At 40.7% G+C, this 27,721-nt stretch overlaps 1 protein-coding gene across 3 annotated transcripts in view; it reads right to left on the reverse strand.

Annotated features, from left to right (window-relative positions):
- Nucleotides 1-24,329, reverse strand: part of drosha (ribonuclease 3 drosha) — a 76,879-nt gene extending 52,550 nt beyond the window's left edge. Inside the window, exons 1-5 of one of the 3 annotated variants that reach the window (XM_076191757.1) lie at nt 24,139-24,329; nt 11,619-12,214; nt 11,286-11,510; nt 4,410-4,634; nt 724-900 (exon numbers count right to left, since the gene is read on the reverse strand). In XM_076191757.1, the coding sequence (XP_076047872.1) occupies nt 724-900; nt 4,410-4,634; nt 11,286-11,510; nt 11,619-12,184 (1,193 nt within the window). In that variant the 5' untranslated portion in view covers nt 12,185-12,214; nt 24,139-24,329. Of the gene's footprint in view, nt 1-723; nt 901-4,409; nt 4,635-11,285; nt 11,511-11,618; nt 12,215-12,657; nt 12,680-23,707; nt 23,899-24,138 lie in introns of those variants that run through there. The other 2 variants (XM_076191758.1, XM_076191759.1) reach the window with 2 other exon arrangements.
- Between the last annotated feature and the right edge of the window lie 3,392 nt (nt 24,330-27,721).

A 27,721-nucleotide genomic window follows, 5' to 3' on the forward strand; every position in this document is an offset into this window, starting at 1 on the left:
AAATATAAATATGGCGAGTATGGTGAGAACATATAGCCAAGTCAAAAGGCATGCACCCACTCCAACCCATTCCATTCCCATCCATCACCCTTGATTCCCTCTCATCTTAGCTCCTTGTGGATGAAGGGTCATCCCTGTCTCCTGCCCATTGTCTTGGGTCAGAAGCATGCAGGAAGACACAGCATATCCACAGTAAGGCCACTCTATTTAATTGGTGACCCTCCCCCACCTCTGTCCCCTCATGCAGAAAATAAAGAAGATGGGGAGAAATGCTTTGGGGCTATATCAAAATATTATCCACAAACAACCCTTCCCTACTCCCAACCCCTCCCTTGATACTTTGATGGTTTATGTTACCTGAATGTAAATTGTAATAAATGTAAATTTTTGTTTCTTTTATTGTAGGGAGGGACTAATGACAGATATACCTCTATACGCAACCTGCAAGATGGATATCAGAGAGAATCATTACCCTGTTGCATGCACTCACAACTAATCAACACTAACCTCCATCTGGAGGTGCACCCCAAAGGGGCTGACATTTAGTTTGGTCAAAAGTCTTTCCCCTCCTATGAATCAAGTTGCCAATTCAAAGGACACATTCTCATCATGAACTAATTTTGTAATAGGCTGAAAAATACTGTCTGCTCAAAGTAAGGTTGGGTGATGAGATGATAGAAAAAAAAAATCCTTTACCTCTTTCATCAGATAAAGAACACTTACTGCTCATCTCGCTGATAGTAGAGGTCAGCTGGTGCTGATCTGACCCAGGCACTTTTTGTCTCTTCTTCTTCCTCTTCCTCACCTATTTCTTCTTCCTCATCCTCTTTCTTGCTAAAAAGGGAAGGTGAATCACTGGCCCTACTACTTTTTCTCTCTGGACTGGAAGACATGCGTGACCTGTAAATTGATATATATTAATACGGGATGAGTGCAGGGGTAGGTGCATGCCTTGGCTGGTTACCTCCATTATAAGGGGGAAGAAGCCTTTTGGTATATAGATAGAAATTGTATTCATATGTTATACATACATATATCAAAGACTTTTTCACCTTACAAGGGAGGTCACCAAAAAAACAAAGGCATAAAATCCCCTCCCACCCATTCTATCCCAATATACTTCACTCCCATTCACCCCTCTCCCTCCCTCTTATCTTGGCTCCTCCTGGATGACAGGTCACCCTGCATCTTGCCGACTGCTCTGGGTCAGAAGCAGTGTCACAAGGCACAGCACATCCACAGCAAGGCCACTTCATTAAATCGGTGACCCCCTCTCCGTTCCCTCATCCAGAAGAGAAGACGGGGAAAAATCCCATCAAGCTGCGTCAAATTATTTTTCAGACATACTCCCTCACCCCCCTCATCCCCCACCCACTCCCTTTCATGCATCACAGCATTATCCATACACAACAATTTTCCATTTACCCATATCTTCTGTTTTCTTTATTCCTTCCTCAACAGACATTCATCTCTTTCCCAATGCCCTTTTTACCCTATCCATCCATCTCATCCTTGGTCACCCCCTCATGTTCACTCCTTCCACATCTCTTTTACTAATCTTTCTTCACTCATTCTTTCCATGTGTCCAAATCATCCCAATATTCTTTCATCAACCCTATCTCCCAACTCCCTTTTCACCCCTGTTCTCCTCCTCACCTCCTCATTTCTCACTCTATCTAGTCTAGTAACCTATATCATACTTCTCAGGCACCTCATCTCAAACACATTCAAACTACTCCTCTTTTAGGTTCCATGTTTCTGCCCCATACAGTGTTGTCGTCACAATCACTCCTTCATACAATCTCCTCTTAGTCCCCTTTCCCAAATGTCTGTTTCTCTTTACACTCTTCAATCCCCTGAGGAATTTACTTGCTTCTCTCAATCTACATTCTACCTCCACCTCCACTCCTCCTTTTCCTGCCACATTTACACCCAAGTATCTAAAACTATCCACTTCCTCCAGTCTCTCTCCCTTAATACTCACTTCCAGTCTGCTGCCACTTTCTTCTCTTGTACATCTCATCACCTTAATTTTACCTTTTCCAAATCCATATATTATAATGCTCAATAAGGTTATAGTGGATCCTAAAGTGGATGGCAAGAATGGATTAAGTTCAAAGTTCTAGATACATGAGACGAGATTAATATAAGTGGAAAAATAGAGGAACAGCTTCACCATGGAATGACAAAAAGGCAAACAATAAATGTAGAGTGAAGGCTGATGACTGGAGAACTAAAAAATGTGTGTAGAAAGGCAATGGGCATGAGACTTTTGAGGTGTATATGTGAAGTTACAAAATGTAAAGAGAATACTAAATGATTGGAGTTTGCAAAAGAACAGGGTACAAATCGGAATAGATTAGAACAGACCAATCTGAGGTGATTTGGTCATATTATGTGAATGGATGTGAGCTGAGGTTCTTGATGGACTTATGAATGTGCACGGCTGTGATAGCAAGAAGTAGTTAGTTAGTTTGTAGCTTGTCACATTGCACTGTGGATAGCTCCTATTTTAGTGGATACAGGAGGACTTAGGAGAGTTAGTGTGTCCAGACCTTAAATCTGGGAAACAGTGCATTAGTGCCAGGGATAGGGCTACCAGGGCATTAGGATTTATTGCTACGACAGTTACAAACAAAAGTGCAGAGGTAATAATTAAATTTCATCTGGTGATAGACCCATTCTTGACTATGCGATACAGTTTTGGACTCCATCATAGAGAATGGATATTAATCCACTAGAATCAGCACAAAGGAGAATGACTAAAATGATACAAGGTCTTAGAAATTTACCATATGAAGACAGGCTTAGGCACCTTACCTTAGATTCTCTGGAAAGACAAAGCGTGCAGGGTGATCTAATAAAGGTATTCAAATGGGTCAAGGGCTTTAGCAAGGGAGGTAGCCAAAAAGAAAAAAGCATAAAATCATTCCCACCCATTTCATCCCTAAATACACTCCACTCCACTCCCCTCCACCCTCTTATCTTAGCACCTCCTGGGTGACGGGTCATCCCTGCATCTTGTCCACTGCCCTGGGTCAGAGGCAGTGTTGCAAGGCATAGCACATCCACGGCAAGGCCGCTTCATTAAATTGGTGACCCCCCTCTCCGTCCCCCCCATGCATAAAAGGAGAAGATGGGGAGAAATCCCTTCGGGCTGCGTCAAATTTTGCTCACACATACTACCTCACCCCCCATCCCACCCATTCTACCTCATGCATCACAGCATCATCCATATACAACCATTCTCCATTCACCCCTCTCTTCTGTCCTCTCCCTTCCTTCCTCAACAGACATTCCCCTCTTCCCCAAAGCCCCTTTCACCTCATCCATCCATCTCATCCTAGGATGTCCCCTCATGTTCTCTCCATCCACATCTGTCTTCCATACTTCTGTTACTAGTCTTTCTTCACTCATTCTTTCCATGTGTCCAAACCATCCCAATACTCTTTCATCAACCCTATCTCCCAACTCCCTTTCCACCACTGTTCTCCTCCTCACCTCCTCATTTCTCTATCTAGCCTTGTAACCCCCATCATACTTCTCAGACAGCTCATCTCAAACACATTCAAACTCCTTCTCTCTTCCTCTCTTAGGACTCATAGTAATGGATTTAAACTGGACAAATTGAGGTTTAAGAAGGAAATAGGCAAGAACTGGTTTACCAACAGTGGTTAATGAATGGAATAGACTTAGTAACAATGTAGTGAGTATTGAAACAACAGTCTCATCCATTCTTATGTTCTTATGAACTTAGAAGGAAACCCTTGGGCTGAGGGTATGTTCTCTTCTGCCAAACAGGCATGGCCCACCTTCATCTGTGAGTACAATTGTGGGGTCCCACCTCTGCTTTTATTAAACTTCAAGACACAGCTAAGATATGCTAAGATGAAAGGGAAATGGGTGATGGGCGGGAGCGGGATGGGTGGGGGTGGGTGCATGCCTTGGCTGGCTACCTCCCTAATAAGGGGGAAGAAGCCTATAGGTATATAGACACTATTAAACTTAGCCTTAAATTTATTTATGGTTTTACAATGAACAAGAAAATCTATATATCTATATTCCAAGGGCCTCTTCCTCATAAGTGAGGTAGTTAGCCAATGCATACACCCACTCCCACCCATTTTATTCTAAGCCCCTGACTTTTCAATCTCCTGAGTAATCACTTTATCAGGCATCTTGTCAGGAGATTTCTATACATTTAGTATGATAAGAGTGAGAGTGCAATGGTTATGCATATCACAAAGATCTATTAGAAGGCCTGAGGACTGTTGCTAGCCAATTGTGGGGCTGTGAGTTTTCCCACTTAGCAAAACGATATGGCAAAAGGCTTCTTCCCCCTTATAAGTGAGGTAGCCTTAGGGAAGCCTCAAGGCAACAATTAATCAATGGATTATATACATATATACCTTTTCCTTCCTGGACTTCTGCTTATTTTTGAAAGATTTCTTCCAACGGGGCTCCTACTGCTTCTGCTATAACTTCTGCTCTCTACTGGACTTCTTGCACACCTGCGCATGCTTCTGGATGAATCAGGACTCTTGGTAGTTAAGCGACTGCTACTTCTACTGTCAGGGCTTCTACTGGATCGCCTGCTACCTTTCTCTGGACTTCTGTCTCTTTCTCGTTCCAACCTATAAATACCAAAGCATGAAGTCTCACTTGAGGGAGATTCACAGCTCTCAGATGATTGGTAACAGCTACCAGATTGGCTCAAATAACTCAGAGAAAAAATATTGTTTTGTTTGGGTACGGCTAGGGTGGGGCAGTGAAGCATGAAGTGTTCAGTGTCTCCTGTGTGATGGTTGCATCAAGGGCAGTTTGTGTTTATAGCCAAGCCTATTCTGTACTGGTAATATTGTCGAGTTGGATGGTGACATGAATATAATAAGCAATAATAATGATTTGGTTTAATGTCATAAACTCCCCCCTATTAGGAGGCTAGGATGGTGCACCTTACATTGCCTTTGTAGCAGGGAATTTAATGAACCATACCCTTGGTCCAACTTGCTGGCAGAATTCGAACTGCTGTCACCTTGACCTCTGCCACTAGTGGCAACACTCTAACCTGCCTGGGATACATTGATCCAAATTTCTCTTGCAGGAGATCCACAGCTCCAAGGTAACTGCCAATGGTTATCAGATGGGCCCATAGATCAATTAAAGAAAAAATATTGTGCTATTGTGTAGGGATTGTAAACATGGGGCAGTATAGGATTAGGTGTTCAGTCTTATATGTGGCCACTGCATTCAGTGTAGTTTAAGTCTGTGTTGGTATTGTCTCGGAGTTGGATGGTGTCCTGAATGCAAATGTGTAAGCATGTTTTTACTTCTCTTGAGAGGGTCTTTTCTTTGGGGATGATGTCCGTTTTTTTTTTTTTTTAAGTTTGCATCCCCTTCTAGGGTATTGGCTGCATGTTATTGTGAGATTAAAATTGCTCAGTAGCATGCAGCTGATACTTTAGGGTCTATTTGGGGCACCTGCACATCATTTTGTCTATGATAGAGGAAATCTCTATTCATGGAGAAATGATGATACTTTATTATACTGCAACTGTCCCTCTGTCCCTCACACTTAATACTGTCTTGTACCATTTCTCTGAATATACATTTCATTTTTTGCTGAACCTTGTGGTATGGGAGAAGAATCCTGCCATGAATTGTTCCCACTTGAGTCATAAAAGGTGACAAAAATGGAACAGGATAGGACTAGGCATCCTACTCTCTGTAGCCCCAAAGAGGATATACCTAAAACAGCAAAGGCACATGAGGGTCTAGGAGTTTTCCAACCAAAACCCTAAAGTTTGGGTCTTATAATGTGTTTGGATATGGTACAGATGAAAGTGAGTGAAACTAAGTAGAAATAGAGGGGCGAGTTTGATTTTGGGAGTGTACTTGGGAGGGTGTCAGGAGTGAAGAGAGGAAGAGGGAGAGAAGGGGTGTCTATACTAGTAAGTGAAGAGATAGTTAAGCGTGTGGTGGAGTGGAAGGACATTTCTTCCAGGTTAATGTGGATGAAGGTGAAACTGGGAAAGGAGATGTGGGTCTTTGTAAGTGCATATGGGCCTGGTAGTGAGAATAGTGTAGAGGAAAGGGAGGCTTTTTTGATAGATTTAAATGAGTGCATAGAGAAATATCAATGTAGTGGTAATGGGAGATCTCAATGCCGTTGGAGAACTTCTAGGATGATGCAGTCTCCTTCTACCTACATCTACCAACTCTCATCCACAAGACGAGTATGAGATACGCATGCACGCATGCACCACAACTTTAGTGTTAAACAGTAGTCAAGACCTGAAGTATGCCAGAAGGGTAAGCGTCGTGGTCAAGTCTATTGTCCTGAGACTCCAATTATCGGGGTCATGACCTCAGACGAGCACAGCTGTCACCAAACCCTTGGTTCCTGCTAACGGCTAAGAAGATATTGCCACTTCGACAATAAATTTCCACAAGGTTATTATTTTCTCACCAGTCCACATTCGGACACATATATGTAAATGATACAAAGTGATGTATCATCATTTCTAGTTACTCCTGTATGTAAATTAAATATTTTGATGTCTAGTCTTGCTGGAAACAGCAACCATGTAAATAATTTTCCCTTGTCAGCAACCTTGCCGTATTGATGTATATAATGAACCGTTCCTCTTCGGACAGCGGGGAGATATTCACTCGAATAAAGACAAGAAATCTCTGCTTGATTTCCATGCTTCCAGAGAAACCACTCCACTTGCACGCTATCCGTATGTTGGAACACTCCATCCAACAATGCTAGGGTAGGAGATGAAGCAATAGATGGAGTGGTTGGGAAATGTGGAGTGTCAAGAAAAAAACTGTGGTGAAGTTGATGGTGGAGATGTGTCTACAGAGTGGATGATAGCAAACAGTGTTTAGGAAGAATGTCAAGCATAAGTAAACATGGGAGAGGGTGGTGGGTGGAAGTGTGGCAGATGGGGCTTCAATGGACTACAGTGTGGTAACCAGAAGAAGAGTAGGAAGAGTTTTGGATGTACATGTTTGTAGAGGAGAGAGTGGGGGAATATCAGATAATTTTTTGCTGGAAGATAAGTTGAGAGAGGAAGATAGATGGAGAATGAGGAAAAGGACATAAGGTAGGGAAGTGCTTAGGGTAAACTGCTTAAATGAAAAAGAAAAGGAGTACAAGAAGAAGTTGAGAGAAGAGTGGGAGGAAGTGAAGGATAAAGAACTAGGAGTGGATGAGGAATGGGGATTTTTCAAGGAGGGAGTCACAGGGTGTGCAAAGATGGTGTATGGAACAAGAAGGATGGGAGGAAATAGAAGGAAGGGTAGTGAGTGGTGGGATGATGAACCAAAGAAGGTAGTGCAAGAGAAGAAACAAGTATTCACAGATTTGTTACTAAATAGGATGAATCATATCAGAGGTACAAAGAAAATAGAAGAGAAGTAAAGCATAAGATAAAGGAGGCAAGGAGAGCAGATGTGAAATGGGGGAAGAGTATGACAGAAAATTTTGAAATAAAAAGATGTTTTGGAAGGAAATTAAGAGGAAGAGGAGGCAAATCAAGTAGAGAAGAAAAGGTAAAAAGTGCAGATGGAGAGATGTTAATGGAAGAGACAACAGTAAGAGGAAGTCATTAAATGTGAAAGAGGATAGGGAGGGAAAGGTGGTTGTAGTGGGAAGCATTAAGAAAATGATAGTGAAGAATGAGGAAAATGGAGGAGAAATAAGAAAAAATGAGGTGAAAGCAGTTATTAAAATGGCAAGAGCAAGTAAGGCACCTGGGTTAGATGGGTGTCATGCAGAGTGTATAAAAAAGGGAGGTATAGTGATGGTGGACTGGCTGGTAAGGTTGTTTAATGTTTGTCTAAAAGAAGGTATTGCTGGAGGACAGGAGGAGTGTATATATAGTTTTGCTTTACACGGGGAAAGGGGACAAGTGTGAGTGTTCTGGTTTCAGAAGGATCAGTTTGCTGAGTGTAGTTGGGAAGGCTAATGGGAGGGTTTTGATTGAGAGGATTAAGAGAGGAACAAAGGGAGTAATTGGTGAGGAACAGCATGGGTTTAGGACAGGTAGGGGTTGCATGGATCAGATTTTACTGGTCAGGGAGATATGTGAGAAAGCTTTAGAAAAAGATAAGGATGTTCTTTTGGGCCATTATAGATTTGGAGAAGGCTTATGACAGGGTAGACAGAAAGGCACTGTGGGAGGTACTACAGATATATGGGATAGGAGGAAAGCTGTTAAGAACTGTTGTGTGTTTTTACGAGAGTAGTAGAACCTGTGTTATAATTAGAAATGGAGAGAGTGAGTAGTTTGAGGTAAAGGTGGTACTTTCCCAGGGATGTGTTATGTTCCCTTTGCTGTTTAATCATTACATGGATGGGGTGGTGTGAAAGGTAAATGCAAGGGTGATGGACCAAGTATTGAAGATGGTTAAAGAAAATGTAGAAAAATGTGAGAATAGCCAGTTGTTGTTTGCTTACGACACTGCACTTGTAGCAGGATCAGAGGTGGGATTAAGGAAGATAGATAAATGTGGTTAAAAGATGATGAGATGTACAAGGGGAGAGGATGGCAGCAAATTGGAACCGAGTATTAAGGGAGACTGATATAAGTGGATACCTTTAAATATTTGGGGGTGAATGTGGTGGGAAAAGAAGGAGTGGAGATGGAGATGGAGGTAGAATGTAGATTGAGAGAAGCAAGTAAATGCCTTGGGGGATCAAAAAGTGTAATGAGAAATAGACATTTGGGAATGGATGTTACGAGAAGATTGTATGAAGGGGTGATTGTGCCGACAGTACTGTATGGGGTAGAAACATGAAACATGAGAAAGAGATGAAAAGTGTTTGAGATGAAATGCCTGAGAAGTATGGTAGGGGTTACTAGGCTGGATAGAGTGAGAAATGAGAAGGTGAGGAGGAGAGTACATACATACATATACCAAGGCTTTTTCCCCCTTTCAAGGGAGGTAGCCAAAAAGGGAAAGGCATAAAAACACTCCCACCCATTTCATCCCTAAATACACTCCACACCCCTCCCACCCTTCCTCTCATCTGAGCACCTCCTGGATGACGGGTCATCCCTGCACCCTGCCCACCGCCCTGGGTCAGAAGCAGTGTCGCAGGACACAGTACATCCACAGCAAGGCCGCTTCATTTAATCGGCGACCCCACCTCTCCGTCCCCCTTTGCATATAAGGAGAGGACGGGGAGAAATCCCTTCGGGCTGCGTCAAAATTTACTCACACATACTACCCCACCCCCACCACCCCGCCCATTTCTCCTCATGCAGTCACAACATCATCCATATACAACCATTCTCCACTCACCTCTGTCTTCCGTCCTCAACAGACATTCCCCTCTTCCCCAAAGCCCCCTTCACCCCATCCATCCACCTCATCCTAGGACGTCCCCTCATGTTCACTCCCTCCACATCTGCCTTCCATACCTCTTTTACTAGTCTTTCTTCACTCATTCTTTCCATGTGTCCAAACCATCCTAATATTCTTTCATCAACCCTATCTCCCAAATCCTTTTTCACCCCTGTTCTCCTCCTCACCTCCTCATTTCTCACTCTATCTAGCCTAGTAACCCCCACCATACTTCTCAGACACCTCATCTCAAACACATTCAAACTCCTTCTCTCTTCTTCTCTTATGTTCCACGTTTCTGCCCCATACAGTGCTGTTGGCACAATCACTCCTTCATACAGTCTCCTCTTCGCATCCATTCCCAAATGTCTATTTCTCATTACACTCTTTAAACCACCAAGGCATTTACTCGCTTCTCTCAATCTACATTCTACCTCCACCTTCACTCCACCTTTTCCTGCTACACTTGCACCCAAGTATCTAGAGGAGAGTGGGTGGTGGAAAGGGAGTTGGGAAATAGGGTTGATGAAAGAATATAGGGATGGTTTGGACATATGAAAAAAATGAGTGAAGAAAGATTAGTAAAAGACGTAGAGAACATGAGGGGGTATCCAAGGATGAGATGGATGGATGAGGGCATTGTGAAAGAGTGGAATGTCTGTTAAGGAAGGAAGGGAGAAGACAGAAAATAGGGGCGATTGGAGAATAGTTGTGTATGGATGATGCTGTGATGCATGGAAGGGAGTGGGTGGGGGATGGGGGGTGAGGGAATATTTGTGAATGATAATGTGATGCAGCCCAAAAGGATTTCTCCCTGTCTTCTCTTTTTCTGAATGAAGTGGCCTTGCTGTGGATGTGCTGTATCTTACTGCATTGTTTCTAACCCATGGTAGTGGGTGAGATGCAGGGATGACCTGTCATCCTGGAGGAGCCAAGAAAAGAGGGAGGGAGGGAGGGATGGTGAATGGGAGTGGAGTATGTGGGGATGAAATGGGTGGGAGTGATTTTATGCCTTTGACTTTGGTTAACTTCCTTGTAAGGGAGAAAAAGCCCTTGGTTTATGTATGTATGTATTTATCAAGTTTGGTGGTCTGTCTTGATGAGCTTATTTAGTGATATGGGTGTGAATGAGTTTTTGTGTGGATGTATTATGTGGTATAGGTTATTGTATATGTTTTAGTAAGCTGCTTGTGCTTGTGTAATATTATGAGATAGATGAGTGACGTTGAGTGTTCTAACATAGTGCTGCATACCTTCATTTTCATTTGATATTCTATTGGGAGGATTTTGGTTTCTGTGTACAGGTGTCCTATTGGGGTGGTTTTGGTGCATCTTTTTATTAATCTCAATGCTTTATTTCTATATCAAAAAGGACTGGTCACCTTAGATAATTGCTAGATCATGGGTTAACCAACAACCAACCTGCCCTGGTTCTCTTTTACAGGAGACCTGTGGCTTTTAGGAAACAGGAGTGAGTGTAGGGCATTGTAATATACGATTCTCTACATGTTTTGTGGAATTTGCATCTAGGACAAATGATATCTATTACCAGGCTGATTCTGTACTGGTACGGTTTTAATGCAGGGTGGTGGCTTGAGCATGGATGTGCTGGTGAAAATTTTGCTTGTCTAGGGAGTGATTTCACTGATTGGTTGATTTTTGGTAGTGCTTTAGTGCTTGGTGAAGTAACAACTGCGTGGTCTATTGCGGGGTGTTTATTTTGTGATATAAATGTTTATGTGTTTTTGTATGGATGTATTATGCAGTACTGGGGATAGTTTATTACTGGTGTTGTTTTAATATTACATTTGTCAGTTTATGATATTTGTATGATGTAATGTAATGGGTTGGCAATTATTGCATATATTTTTCAGAGATTAGTAAACAGAGCAATTCAATCCTTGATACTCAACTGGAATATAACCTACCTAGAATACCTTTCTCTATAACTTCTTTGACAAGGTGAACGACTCCTTGGTCTTGAACTACTCCGAGTCCTTGAGCTGTAGCTTCGACTAATATACTCTGGGCTCCTAGGGCGCTTTGAATAATCTCTGTCAGAACTAAAATGACTTCTTCTGTCGCTATCATATTTTCTCTCTGAATCTCTTTTGTATATCTGTTCCCTTCCATGCCTTCTGTCTTCATATTTACTAAAAGAAATGTGAATGAGTTTAACAACAATAATAATCATTTAATAAAAGTAAACACCACATGCCAATGCAATTTTTTTTTAAATTATATTCAAATGCAATCCTTACCTTGAATCTCTTGAGTTTTTATCACTATCTTCTCTTTTCCATCTCCTCTCATGGGAAGTGTTTTGTCCTTCTTGGTCTGTGGGGCCCCAACTATAATGTGAGGGGGATACTGTACTTGCTGTATAATTACTAGGTGATAATGAGGGAGGGGGAACATTAATGGGTGTACCTTGAGGGGGAGGCTGGGAGAAAGGGTTAGGATTGTACGGCGGCCAAGCCTGTGAGTGGTTCGCAGCTGGATCCACAGGGTAGTGAGGAGGGTAGCCAGATGGTGGATGAGGAGTGCCATATGGAGGCCAAGGAGGTTGAGTGGAGGGAGGAGGACCTGGTGGATAAGGCATGGGAGTAGCTGGAGGAGGAACACACGGTGGTGGTGGGCAGCTGGATGAGGGAATTGGTTGGTACTGTTGACTGGGAGGGTATGTAACTCCTGGAGTACTGCCATAATTGCACCATTCTTGTATGGCTTCTGAACCTGTCTGAGTGGGACCTGTAGATCCTGGAGGTAGAGTAGATCCTTGGGTTGGCCACTGTGCCACTGATGGCCAAAATGGAGGACCACTCATTTTATTCAACTTCAGAAGAACATGGTACTACTGTAACAAACCAATAATTTTTTTTTAATTAATACATTTCCATATTATGAACAAAGATATATAAATGCATCAAAAGTATGGGACCAATGACATGTACATGCAAGTGGTAGTCCTACAAGATGGACATCAGAAAGAACCATCTTCCTAGTATCCATCCTCATAACCCTGAGGGGCTGACACTCAGATTCTGGGCCAGAGCCAAAATATTTCTAACAATTTCAGAGGTATTTTGTCCACCTTTTCACATAATGAGATACAATTGATGACTACTCCCCTCCTCCTACTATAATAAGCTGGTGAAAGAGAAACTATCCTGTACTAATAACACATAGCTAAAAGTTAAAAGTTTCTTCTTAGAGTGATCAATGGGAGTGCCCATGGATCACTGCCACCCACTGTGGGTCCACAATTTCCTAGTCAACGAAACTCAATACAAAAATTACCATCATCATTATCAAGAGTACTTGTGAGGCCAGCAATGGGAACTGCTGTGGTAGCATTCTAAGATGAATGTTGGAAGGAAACATCTTCAAATCTCATCAACCTCACATCAATGGACATACAACTCTAAGGGGCTGGAAATAAGTCTGTATCAAATTCTTGATCTTTCTCTCAAACTAGACAATACTGCCTCCTTTTTTTTAAATACATAAGGAGAAATGACAATCAATGACTATTTCCTTCTCATCTACTAGCCACTAACATAGAAAGTGAACTACACTAATACAGCATAGAAATCCAGTGTCTCTTCCCAGAGAGATCCAAAAGGGGCATGAATATATTTCTTTCCTAGTGAATCCTTTCTCTAACACTGGAGCCAATGCACTAACTTTTTTTGACATACTGAAGGTGGTGTAAGCTGGCCACTGGTACCAGCCTGTTGCCACTGCAGGTCAGCATACACTTGGTAAGCCCCTGAACAGATCATTTCCTCACTCAAGCTGTCACTCTTATGCTGCTTCTCCTGTATCCACACAAGCAATAACCTTTCCACCTCGTCCAACAATGCTGGCCTCTTATGTGTGCTCACATACCTTATACCCTTAGACACATTAGCTGAGAGAATTTTATCTTTATTTAGAATGGTTCTTATTGTTGACTCAGGCATACCAAACTCTCTCACCAGATTACACATACGTAAACCTTGAGCAGCTTTGGCAACCACTTCCCTCTTTTTCTCAATCGTGATGCTGGTTTTCTTATGAGCACCAGCTTCAGTAGGACTTCTCGCCTGTTTTGGAGTCATATTAAAGGCACAAACAGTACAATACCAAGGGGTAAGCACCAAAAGAAGGACCAGTTGTGCACACAACAAACAAAGATGGTGGTGAGGAGACACAACACAGCACGTGAATGGTGACGTCAGCAAGATGGCAGTGCGGGATTTGATTTTCCGTGCAGTAATGGACACCAATGTGCCCACATAAATAGAAATTTTCTGCATAAATAGCATCAAGATTTTTCCCATAATTTGACTGCGTAAATAGAATTTCGCATACAAAAGGGCACGTGTAAATAGAATTTTGCATACAAAAGGGCACGCGTAAATAGAGGTACCACTATATTGCACATAAAGAAAAAATGTGCACACACAAGGTTTTCAAATTATATTAAAATCCATTCAATAAAAAAGTTCCACCCAAACATCAACTTACAAATTCTCTAAAAATATGGTAACTTGCCAACCTTCAAACTAATAATTTATTTTTTCTCTCTTTTCTAACTCAAGTGCTTCCATTGCAAACAAAATGACTTTGCCACCAAGCTGGAGTATAGAAATTGTTTGAAAATGTTTATAAACGATTTCCACACTCTAGCCAAGTGTAGTGTTTAGTGTTGGTTCATCTATTGAATTGCCAAGTCATTTGCTGATTAGTGTAGATTTGTAAATTTGCAAAATAAGTAAAAAGCATTCTTTAACTATCAAAATTTCAAAGAACTGTTGACCTATGTCAAATTTTAGGGAGCAAAGGGTGTGAAGTGAAGATTAACTGCTAGCAGCTAAAGTCAATACGGAAAAATAGTAATACTCCCAAATGGATGACGGACAGATTGAAACATGAGATCGGAATGAAAAGAGGACTTTACGTAAAAATGAAAAACGGGGAATCACACCTTAGATCAAGATATAACGAAATGGCAAAGCTGGTTAAAAGGAATACACGTTCAGCAAAACGTAATTATGAAATCAAGGTTGCCAGTCAAGCAAAATCCAACCCAAAGGGTTTCTTTCACCTCTATAGAACAAAAAATAAAGAAAGAATAGGACCAATTAAAAACGATGAAAATGTCATGATTGAATCGGAAGAAAAAATGAGTGAGGAGTTTAACAATTATTTTCTATCGGTGTTTACTAATGAGAGGTTAGATAAAGTACCTGACTGCGATCCGATTTTCAGAGGGGATGAAGAAAGTAGTCTAACTAATATCAGCATTAGTAAAGAAGAAGTAGTCAAGCAGATTGACAGACTTAAAGCTACAAAATCTCCGGGTCCAGACGAAATTTTTCCAAGAATGCTTAAAGAGTGTAAATTTGAAATCTGCGACCAGTTAACTGAAATATTCAATAAATCGGTAGACACTGGTTCTGTTCCAACTGCTTGGAGGCAGGCAAACGTTGTTCCTGTTTTTAAGAAGGGAGATAGATCATCTATATGCAACTACAGGCCAATCAGTTTGACATCGGTTATAGGAAAAATGCTTGAATCAATAATAGTAAATAGACTCAGAGAACACATTGAAGGGCATAATTTAATTCATGTTTCACAGCATGGTTTCTCCAAGGGTAAGTCATGTGTGACTAATCTTCTATCCTTTTACACTAAGGTATATAAGGCGTCAGACAACAATGAAAATTACGATGTTATTTACCTTGACTTTAGCAAAGCGTTCGACAAAGTGCCACACCAGAGACTACTAAATAAAATCAAAGCCCATGGCATAGGAGGAAAAGTGTTAGAATGGATTAGAGCTTGGATTAGTAACAGAAAACAGCGGGTCACCATAAATGGAATAAAATCTAGGTGGGGCAATGTTACTAGCGGGGTCCCCCAGGGCTCGGTTTTGGGTCCCTTGTTGTTCATTATGTATATAAACGACTTAGACGAAGGGTTAAATAGTGATGTTAGTAAGTTTGCGGACGACACTAAAATAGGACGCCTAATTAGGTCAGGAGACGATGCCCAGATTCTGCAGGATGACCTTAATAAGCTGTTAACATGGTCGGTGAAATGGCAAATGAACTTCAATATCTCTAAGTGTAGCGTGTTAAACGTAGGGCTACACAACCCCGAAAATAGATACAACTTAGATAACACGTTTTTAGAAAAATCTGAGTGCGAGAGGGACTTGGGAGTTCTGGTGAGTCCGGACCTTAAAACCAGGAGGCAGTGTATTAGTACCAGAAATAAAGCTAACAGAGCATTAGGCTTCATTGCTAGGACGGTAACGAACAGAAGTGCAGAGGTAATTATTAAACTCTATCTAGCGATAGTTAGACCCATCCTTGACTATGCGGTACAGTTTTGGTCTCCGTCCTACAGAATGGACGTAAATTCACTAGAATCAGTACAGAGAAGAATGACCAAAATGATACAAGGACTCGGAAATTTGCCTTACGAAGAGAGGCTTAGGCACCTAAACTTACACTCTCTGGAAAGACGCAGAGTGCGGGGTGATCTAATAGAATTGTTCAAGTGGATCAAAGGCTATAACAAGGGTGATGCAAACAAGGTCATCATAATAAAACAACAGGGCAGGACTCGCAGTAATGGGTATAAACTGGACAAATTTAGATTTAAGAAGGAAATAGGCAAGAATTGGTTTACTAATAGGGTGGTCGATGAATGGAATAAACTTAGTAACCATGTAGTAAGCGCTGATACTATCAGTTGTTTTAAAAAACGATTAGACAACTTTATGGATGGGGATGACAGGTGGTGATGGATACGGAGCTGCCTAGTGTAGGCCTTATGGTCTTTTGTAGTCTCCTTTATTTCTTATGTTCTTAAGATAATGGCTAGATGAAATAGTGAAATCTGCTATGCCAAAAGCTCATGAGTTGATAAACATTTAGCTGCATGAACTATTTACTTACAATGCTTCAGCTGGAGTTGTTTGTATCTATTGTCACAATGCAAAGATTTCTGGGGATTTTTTGAAGCATCATTTGACAAGTAAAATACATTTAAATGGTGTACACAAACTTAGGCAACAAAAACGTTCATTGCCAGCTACAGGAGTACTGGCTATGCTACTGGAATGTTCAGGTGACAGAGAGTGAAATCGGTCAAATCCAGAGCAACTTATAGTATGTGAGCACACATAAGAGGCCAGCATTGTTGAACGAGGTGGAAAGGTTATTGCTTGTGTGGATACAGGAGAAGCAGCGTAAGAGTGACAGCTTGAGTGAGGAAATGATCTGTTCAAGGGCTTGCCAAGTGTATGCTGACCTACAGTGGCAACAGGCTGGTACCAGTGGCCAGCTTACACCACCTTCAGTGCCCTTTACAGCCAGTAGGGGGTGGTTTGAGAAGTTTTGGCAATGTACGGGCATCCACAGAGTGACACGGCATGGTGAGGCGGCAAGTGCAGACACGGACGCAGCTGAGGCATTTGTCAAGGAATCTGAGGAACTGGTGCATCGTGAGGGTTACCTGCCACAGCAGGTATTTAATTGTGATGAAACAGGGCTCTTTTGGAAGAGGATGCCTAACAGTAACTACATTACTGCTGAGGAGAAAGCTTTGCCGGGGCATAAGCCTATGAAAGAGCAGACTTCCAGTGATGTGGCGTTCCAACCCAAAGGCATGGGCAACCTGACAGCTATGCCAGGAGTGGCTTGAAGGGGCATGTGGTCCTAAGATCAAGAAGTTTCTGCAGGGGAATAAATGGACTGCCACTGAAGTGCCTCTTGCTGCTGGATAATGCCCCAGCACATCCCCAAGACCTGGATTTCATCACAATTAAATTCCTGCCTCTGAACACCACTTCCATTCTGCAACCGATGGACCAGCATGCCATTTCTAATTTCAAGAAGCTGTACACGAGTGCTCTGTCTGAATGCTGCTTCAATGCTACCAAACCGACACAGACCTAACCCTGCAAGAATTTTGGAAGTCCCACTTCAACATCTTGCACTATGTCAAGATGATTAGCAAGTGCTGGGAGCAGGTTACCATCAGGATTCTACAGGCAATGTGGAAGAAGCTTTGGCCATCATTTGACAGGGAGCGGGACTTCGATGGCTTAGAGCCTGCTGGTCCATCGGCCATCTAAGACATTGTTGCGCTAGGGAGGGACCTGGGCCTGGAGATGGAGGGCAGGGATGTTGAGGAGTTAGTAGGGGAGCACAAGGATGAACTGACCACCATGGAGCTGAAGGAGCTGCATCAGGAGCAGGTCGCCAAACTGGCCCAGGAACAGCAAGAGGTTGAGGGAGACAATGATCGTGTTCAGGGCCCCACCACGGAGGAGGTGAAGGATGCCTGTGTAATGTGGGGGAAGCTCTACGATTTTGTAGAGGTCACACACCCGAACCAGACACTAGTGAGCTGTGTTGCAGGCCAGTTCAATAAACTGGTCATGCCTCACTACCCCCAAATCCTGCACACATGGCACCGGCAAGCAACCATCACAGAGGGTGGGTGAGTAAGTCCCCACCACTCCACCACCTCCTCACTCCCATCCTCCTATGCCAGCTGCAAGCTGGCATAGGTACAAAAGATTGCTTTTTCATTATATTTTTTACCTTGTAAGTGGTCTTTAACATTGATTTTTTGGCATTAATGTTCCAGGAACATCATAATCATACCTATTTATGTCTGTTTGGTGATAAGCTTCATCATATCAGAGGGAAAAAAGTACACTTTTTCGAGGTTGGAAACGGATTAATTGAATGAACATTGATTTCAATAGGAAATAGCATTTCCATTTACACGAATTTCTATTTATGCGGAAGTATACAAAATGGATTAATCATGTAAACAGAGGTACCACTGTAATTGTTAAACATGTGCATGTGCCCATCTTAGAGGGAATGTTGCTCAGGACTAATCTATAGGGATGGTGTTACCATGTGTAATGATCTGGTGCTGCTACCCTTGATGGCGTGAACCCTCCTTGAATGTTCTCCTATTCCTAACTTCCGGAATTGCTTTCGTCCACCCAGCCTCTTATATGACATCTCCTACCCCAGCTAATTTCTCACCCCAGGCGACCTCAATTACCAAGAATCTCCGTTTTATACAATTTTCTCACTTTCCCAGTTACTTACAGAATGCAAAATTTTTGACAATAATTTAATCCTAGCTCAGTACTCATGGACTCAAACATGAGAAAATACTCAAGCCAAGTAGCACTGTCAACTGCTGACCAGAAGGGTGTGGTAGGGTGGGAAAGGTGGGCTGATGCGTATAAAAAGTCACGTATGCCTTACCCAAGGTAGGGGGCCCCGAGGGGTTCATACGACCTATGGTCTACATATACTTACATTCATGAGGACTCCTGATAAGCTCCCAAATCTCTAAACCTACATATATTTACAATCCCTAGCATTACAATTGTAACACATGCAAAGTCAGCAAGAGGCTTCTCTGACATAATGGAGAAGATCCAATAGAGAACATAATGTCCCATCAAGTTTGATGTCACCCAGATGCAAGAGAACATAAAAAAACCTGCCTGTACGAGGAGATGCACCCCTGAGGGGGTGGTATCTGGTCTCCAGATCAAGAGCAGAAGGTTTAAGGTATCAGGTATGTGTAATGGATCAGCCATAGTGTGTCTAATCTTGTTGGCTTTAATTAATCTACTAACTCAAAATGTTGTAATTTATCCTCTAGGGCTTGTAAACAATGGCACCTTTGATACACATCTCTATCTGTAATACTTTTTACAATGATCACAGTTTCATTGTCAAAAAATTGTAAGATTCTATTTGTAAGCACCTCATCATGGTAGCCTTCAGGTTTCTCTCTTATTCCATATTAGATTGTCAAGTACCATATATAACTTACCCAGCCTCTACAGCCTCTTATTTACAGTATGCATGTTTCCTGTTTGTTAAAGCTTATTTTCTTAACTTGTAGCATTTTCATATTCTCTTCTAACACTTGTCAATCTGTAATCTACTTCATCTATGTCTCTTTTTGTTCTTAAAATATCACTAAGAAACCATGTATTACTGTCTCTATGATTTCCTTTTCAATAATCAGTTGTAGATCATTATACTCATCTTATAACAGGGTCGACAAGAAGATACTGTGGGAGGTATTGCAGATATATGGGATAGGAGGAAAGCTGTTAAGAGCAATCAAGAGTTTTTATGAGAGTAGTAGAGCTTGTGTTAGAATCAGAAATGGAGAGAGTAAGTGGTTTGAGGTAAAGGTGGGACTTTGCCAGGGATGTGTTATGTCGCCTTGGCTGTTCAATTTATACATGGGTGGGGTAGTGCAAGAGGTAAATGCAAGGGTAAAGGGTCGGGGATTGGAGATGGTTAAAGGAAATGGAGAAAAGTGGGAGATAAGCCAGTTATTGTTTGCTGATGACACTGCTTGTAGCAGGATCAGAGGAGGGATTGAGGAAGTCAGTAACAGAGTTTGGGAAGGTGTGTGAAAGAAGGAAGTTGAAGATAAATGTGGGTAAAAGTAAGGTGATGAGATGTACAAGGGGAAAAAGTGGATAGTTTTAGGTACTTGGGTGCGAATGTGGTGGGAAAAGGAGGAGTGGGGGTGGAGGAAGAATGTAGATTGAGAGAAGCAAGCAAATGCCTTGGAGGATTAAAAAGTGTAATGAGAAACAGACATTTGGGAATGGGTGCTAAGGAGATTGTATGAAGGAGTCATTGCGCCAACAGCACTGTATGGGGCAAAAACATGGAATATAAGAAGGGAAGAGAGGGGGAGTTTGAATGTGTTTGAGATGAGGTGCCTGAGAAGTGTGATTGAGGTTACTATGCAGGGTAGAGTGAGAAACAAGGAGGTGATGAGGAGAACTGGGGGGGAAAGGGAGTTGGGAGATAGGTTTTATGAAAGAGTATTGGGATGGTTTGGACATCTGGAAAGAATGAGTGAAGAAAGATTAGTTAAAGAGGTGTGGAAGGCAGAGGCAGGAGTGAACATGAGGGATGCTGTGATACATGAAAGGGAGTGGGTGGGGGATGGGAGTATGTGTGAATTTTTTTTTCTGGGGCAGCCCAAAGGGATTTCTCCGTCTTCTCTTTTTCTGCATGAGGGGACAGAGAGGGGAGTCACTGATTTAATGAAGCAGCCTTGCTGTGGAAGTGCTGTGTCTTGCAACACTGCTTCTGACCCAGGGCAGTGGGTGAGATGCGGGGATGACCTGTCATCCAGGAGAAGCAAAGATAAGAGGGAGGGAGGGGGGTGAATGGGAGTGAAGTATGTGAGGATGGAATGAGTGGGAGTGGATTTTATGCCTTTGTTTTTTGGCTATCTCCCTTGTAACGAGGAAAAAGCCTTTGGTAAATGTATGTAAGTCTGGGTTTGGTTGTAGACTTTCGAGGAGGCTGTGGCATATTACCTGAAGGTTACAGGTCTTCTGCAAGAAAGATCAATGGCAACAGATTGACTGATTAGATTTGATTAGGTTAGGTTAGGATAGCTTTTGCCAAACATGGGATTCTGAATTCCAAAACATTGCACATTTTAAGTAGAGTGATACTGATCCAACAGTTTCTAGGGTGCTGGCAGGCAGAAAAAAAAAAAAAAAAAAAAAAAAAAAAAAAAAAAAAAAAGTGCACACCAAAATAATATAGTAATAGAAAATCAAACATCAATTTTGTAATACATAATATAATGTAACACTGGTATATGTTTTAGTTGGCAGAAATTAATAACAAAAATCCTGAATGGAACTGCAGAGAGATCCTCAACACGGCATGTTTGTTTTGACAAATGTGGAAATTGAAGAAATTGTTCTACCCTAACCTAACTTGTGGGGTATGCATGACCTAGAGGTCATCAGGGTCATCATTGTCAAGGATGACGACAATAACAGGACTGGACAGATGACACAAATATGGCAGCTCTGGTAATGTACTGCTTTTAGCAAAGTTTTTTGTTATTCATTTCTGCAAAGAAAAAGATATTACACTGATGTACTTTATCAAATTAATATTTAATTTTTTTATTGCTATATCATGTTACATGTAGGTGTGCATGTCTTTATTTATGCCAGTATTTTTTGTTTGTTTCTGGTACATTTTTTGCCAGAAATGCAGTGCATCGCCAGTGACTAACACTTCTATCCTTGGGGATAATATTGCACTGAAGCAATCACTGTGGTGGTAATACAGACTCAAGAAGGAATGACAGTATTTGTCAAAAGATGGCAAGTGAGTCCCAGTGATCAAACAATCTGTTGCTCCTGATCTGTAGGGGTCTTACCCATAAACACAATTTGGTTCCTTAGAAAATTGAACTTTTTTAGTTTGGGGTGAAAGTGGCTGAGATTTTTTCCTAGTAACTGTCTTGTCTCAGAGAAGATACCACCGAGTTTTCAAGTCATTTATGCTTATACTTTTTTTTTTTATTGTGATTTTATTTTTATTTTCGAGGGGTAATTTTTGAAAAATTTGAAATTGATTCAGAGGATAGACCTTTGACTGGATATTGATTATTTTTTGTCTTTATAATGGGCTAAGATAGATGGAGAAACGGAGGCAGAATTATGATGTTCTGATCAGTCTGTTATGAGAAAAAAAAAATCCAAAGTTGATGAAAAAAAAAAAAAAAAAAAAAATGTATATATGAAAAAATCCGACTAAACCTTGACAGAAGGACATAAATCTGCCTCCAAATGTTCTCCCAATTATGCTGAATCTGAAAAGGATTTGCAGTTAAAAATCAGTGAAGGCGTTTTGGATATGAATCAAGTTAAATGTGCAAAAATCAAGTTTTTCAGGAATGAGCGTCATATTTTTTTTGTTCATGGTTACTGGTCCCCTTTCATCATTTAGGATGTTATGGTGTTGAAAGGGTATCATAGGCACAACCCTACTCTTTGTTGCCAGCTTTTGATTAATTACAGGTTTATATGATGAATCCAGTTAGTATTCACCAGGGTTATATTGCACTTTTCCTTTTCTTGGCGCGATGCATCTTTGGCGACAGACGATCTTTATCTGCCATCCTAAGCTGTTTTATAGCATCACTGGTTGTTGTCCCTCTTGCTGATGGCATATATGCAAGTTCATAACCAAAGATGTGGTTCAGAACTGCAACTTGAGCACAGAATTGAACTCTAGCTGCTGATGCAAACTTCCTCTTTGAACTCAAAGCCCAGATCTTTGCATGGAAGCTTTCATTTTGGTTTTGTGTCCTTCCCTTGAGGCATTTCTCTAAAAGCTCTGTAGAGGTGAGGTCTTGATATATTGCCAGGATGGATTTCCGCTTCTCAGTGGGAATCTTCGCCAGGAACGGCTTCTTGACTCTGTGAGACTCGGGTTCCTCTTGCCTGGCTAGTGCTCTCTGGAAAAAAACACCACGAGTCTTCTCCCTTAGGACAGTAAGAATGCAATGGCTTCTCATCTGTGCTGACAGAATGCAGGTAGGAGGCCATAATAGCTTTACACATTGTTCAGTATTCACACAATCACGTATTGCCTTCCCATAATACTGTGTCAACTGTCACAGCATCTGTCAACATATTAGCTTGTATGCTATTATTTATCATACAAAAGCATAAATATTGTGCAAAATACACAGCTTCTTTTGTTAGCAAATATATGTAGCAACTGAAAACGTAATATGCAGTACGCAGCGCACACGACCCAGCCACAGTAGGGTGGGGGGGTACTGTATTATATTTTTTTTAGATAGTAAAAATCAAGATACAGCTTCCATACTCAGCCACGAGATAGCTTATGAGCAACACTTTTAGAGGAAATATTTTCAGGATTTCGTATTTAAAAAAAAAAAATCGTGATTTTCCTGATGGACATTCCCCTTAACACCCTTCCTTAACCTGCCATTCTGAATATATCAAAATAAATTTTGCAATCTTTGAAACTACCCATCTGCAATGAAAACATAATTGAGATGACAACCTTACCTTATTATGGTAAAAATTTGGCCATTTGATCAAGTTTTGAGAAACACAATTGAGTTGCAAAATGTGTCAAACTTTAACAATGACTATAAGACAGAAAATTAGGACTGTTGAAGTTATGTGATCAGCATTCTTGGTTGAGTGGAGATAATTATTTACTTATTTTTGTTAGAAACCACCATTTAATGTTAGAAATCATCATTTAAAGTTCAGGCTGAAATTAACCTGTGACTGTCTCTGAAACCTAATTGTGCTTCACCCAAAAACTTCATCAAAGGGAAAAAGATATTGTCCAATCACAACTGGGATATTATGCTATATAAGTGTCCAATTTACTGCAGTTACATGGTGAAATCTGCCTATTACTCTAAAATTCACCATACACCAGCATTCATCAGTCCAGTTATCTAGACTTCCTCAACTTACCTGAAACATTAGAAGTCATGGATACTTTCAAATTTGGCAAATGCTTATGTGATAAATGTCAGTAATTAAAGATAAATTCTATATCCTATTTGTACGTTCCTTGCCCCTCCTACACATTAGTCTTGCATTACTCTCTTTATTCTGGCTGCCACCAGAATATTTAGTTTAGCTAGGTAGGCCCACAGTTCCACTGAAGTTGACAGGTACAATGGTAATTGTCAGCACTGAGAATAAGTACGTTACCTTGGATACCTGTAATACAATTTTTTTATTTACTTTTTCTTGACATTTGACTACGACCCGAACCTGTACTTTCTTACAACAATAGCCTACACACCATTATACCATACTAGTAACTATGATGATAAATTATCCTGAATAAATATCTTATATCAAGTAATCCTTAACAATTAATGACATCAACTAATTACCTGAAACACTATTTTCAAGGATTATAATTGAAAATAGCCTCACAACCTCACTCCTCACAAATAGAGGACTCTGCTACACCCTTCCCATTCAACGTGCTAAACAATTAAGCAACTTCTATTCTCTCTGCCCGCCATCGAACATGCGAATACAAGTAACAGGAGGTCGGAAGCTGCGAGCTCATCAAAACAATGTGACGTCATAGTCAACGTTTTCTTTGATTACAACAGTCACAGAAACCCTAGTTTTGGCACACATTGAATGTGTAATTATAATGTACAGCATTACATTATATTATTTGTTATTTTATTAAGTCCATATGGTGCTATATATAAAATAAAACCGTGAACGGTAGAATGTGACATTCTACCGTTCACGGTTTTATTTTATATATAGCACCATATGGACTTAATAAAATAACAAATAATATAATGTAATGCTGTACATTATAATATAAGTGCATAGATTATTTATATGACACGATGTGTTCCTAACTACATATACAAATGTGTATTTTGTGTATTACTAATTTTTCATTTTATATTTCAGTATAAAATATTTTACAAGCAATCCAAGCCAATAACCAGTACAAATTAATTGATTAACATATTAAAGAATATAGACTGAGTCGCAGGTAAGATTATAATGATATACTAAGGATAACAAAAAAAAGTCTTAACAAAGGGTTTATTTCTATTGAGGTCCCTTGAAATAAGAAAACAAAAAACATAAAACTTATATTTATTGCTTTCAGACTGCTAATTGTATATTTACTGGTAGAGCTGGACAATAGCCAATTATTGCGGGGTCGAAATTGATTTTTAAAATTCAATCAACTGAACTAATCAGTATTTGGAATCCACTGCCGAACATGTGCCTCTTCGAACTTTTTACGTGAGTCGTACCATCAAACTTTTTTTTTTTTTTTTCCAGCGGACATGATAAATGAATGACTACCGCTGGACGCATAACCGTTTAGTTCAGTCCAATGCAGTAAATACACAAGAAAATAAAAACAACCAAATATATTTATTTACTAATATACATAGTACACGATAAATACATACATACACCAAAGGCTTTTCCCCCTTACACGGGGGGTAGCCAAAAAGTAAAAGGCATGGAAACCACTCCTACCCATTCCAACCCCTACATACTCCACTCCCCTCCACCCTCTTCCCTCCCTCTTGCCTTGGCACTTCCTGGATGACGGGTCATCCCTGCATCCTGTCCACTGCCCTGGGTCAAAAGCAGTGTCGCAAGACGCAGCACAGCCACAGCAGCAAGGCCGCTTCACTAATTCGGCGACCCCCCTCTCCTTCTCCTCATGCAGAAAAAGAGAATACGAGGAGAAATCCCTTCGGGCTGCGTCAATTTATTTCTCATACATACTCCCTCATCCCCCATCCCCCACCACCTCATGCATCACAGCATCATCCATACACAACCCTTCTCCATTCACCCCTATCTTCTGTCCTCTCCCGTCCTTCCTCAACAGACATTCCTCTCTTTCGTAATGCCCCCTTTACCCCATCCATCCACCTCATCCTAGGACGCCCCCTCATATTCACTCCTTCCACCTCTGCCTTCCACGTCTCTTTTACTAATCTTTCTTCATTCATTCTTTCCAGGTGTCCAAATTATCCTAATACTCTTTCATCAGCCCTATCTCCCAACTTTATTTCCACCCCTGTTCTCCTCACCTCCTCATTTCTCACTCTATCTAGCCTAGTAACCCCTAGCATACTTCTCAGACATTTCATCTCAAACACATTCAATCCCTTCTCTCTTCCTCTCTTATGTTCCATGTTTTCTGCCCCATACAGTGCTGTCAACACAATCACTCCTTCATACAATCTCCACTTAGTATCCATTCCCAAATGTTTATTTCTCATTACACTTTTTAATCCCCCAAGACATTTACTCACTTCTCTCAATCTACATTCTAGCTCCAACCCCATCCTCCCTTTCCTGCCACATTCGCACCCAAGTATCTAAAACTATCCACTTCCTCCAGTCTCTCTCCCTTAATACTAACTTCCAGCTTGTTGCCACTCTTTCCCCTTGTACGTCTCATACCTTACTTTTGCCCACATTTGTCTTAAGCTTCCTTCTTTCACACAAACATATATATTCATCAAAAACTTTTAGAAAAATTATAATTTTATCTCTTTTTTATTTATTTATTTATTTATTTATTTATTTATTTATTTATTTATTTATTTATTTATTTATTTATTTATTTATTTATTTATTTATTTATTTATTTATTTATTTATTTATTTATTTATTTATTTATTTATTTATTTATTTATTTATTTACTTATTTATTTATTTATTTATTTATTTATTTATTTATTTATTTATTTATTTATTTATTTATTTATTTATTTATTTATTTATTTATTTATCTATTTATTTATTTATTACATGTACAGTGCGGCGGTAGGCCTAATTAACTGACCTCTGGTCTTGGATAACGTGCTGGACCCGGGATCGGAAACAATCACCTTTCTGGATGAAAGTTCCTTAGCTCATATGATCCGATCTATGGGCTATATTGTGACTTTGCACACACACACACACACACACACACACACACACACACACACACACTTTCAACGAACGGACGGCTTGAAGAACGTTCTGAAGAAAAGTGCAGATTGTGGATCCCAACGCAAAGAGAAGTGCCTTTTTGTATTTGCAGGGTGGGGGGAAATTGCTCGTGGGGTAGTGGGAAAGTAAGGAAAGAGGAGAGGGGGAGGGATTGCTGGGGAAATGGAAGGTAATGAGGAGGTGGAGGAATTGGCCCTGACGGGCCGCCGAAAGGTGGACAAGCGACCGCAAGACGAGCTGGATGATGACGACATGTCTAATAGGAATGTGAAGATTAGAGGTATAGATAGGAGCAATACAGTAGAAAGTGATGAGAATATTTTCAAGGGATTTAAAGAGGGGGGGGGGGACACAAACCCCCCCCCCCCCACCCCCCGACTGACAAGACTAGAAGAGAAGGTCGATAAGATGAACGAGGACTTGGAGCGTAGGTTCGGTAATGTTGACAGTATAATTCGAAGAATTGAAAAATTGGAAGAACTAGAGAGGGCGAACAAAAACTTAACTAAGGAAATTGAAGAATTAAAACAACAGTTAAAAGAAGTAAAAGAGGAGAATAAAGTCTTAAAGGAGAATAATATGGAGAACAAGGAGGGTTGGAAAAAAATTCAAGAAAATAGCAAGGTTGCATTCACTGACATAATCAGACAGCAAATGAATGAACAAACTGAAAACTCAGTTATTAAAGTGATGAGACAGAAGGAGAATATAGTAAGAGACTTAGCAGACAAAAAGAAATGTATAATTATATTAGGAATGGAAGAGAAACATAACCCAGATAGAACCACAAGAATCAAAGAGGAAAATGAAAAAGTAAGCCAATTACTAGAATCAGTTCAGGAAGATGAACCAGGAATTATGAAACAAATCGAAGAGAAATTTAGACTCGGAAAGTATAGCACAGACAAGACCAGACCAATTAAGATTAAATTCAAGTCACAAACAACGGCAGAGAATATCTTATCCAAA

Source organism: Oratosquilla oratoria, chromosome 10 (assembly GCF_046742065.1).
Source record: "Oratosquilla oratoria isolate Oo_2021 chromosome 10, ASM4674206v1, whole genome shotgun sequence".
Lineage (NCBI taxonomy): Eukaryota > Metazoa > Arthropoda > Malacostraca > Stomatopoda > Squillidae > Oratosquilla > Oratosquilla oratoria.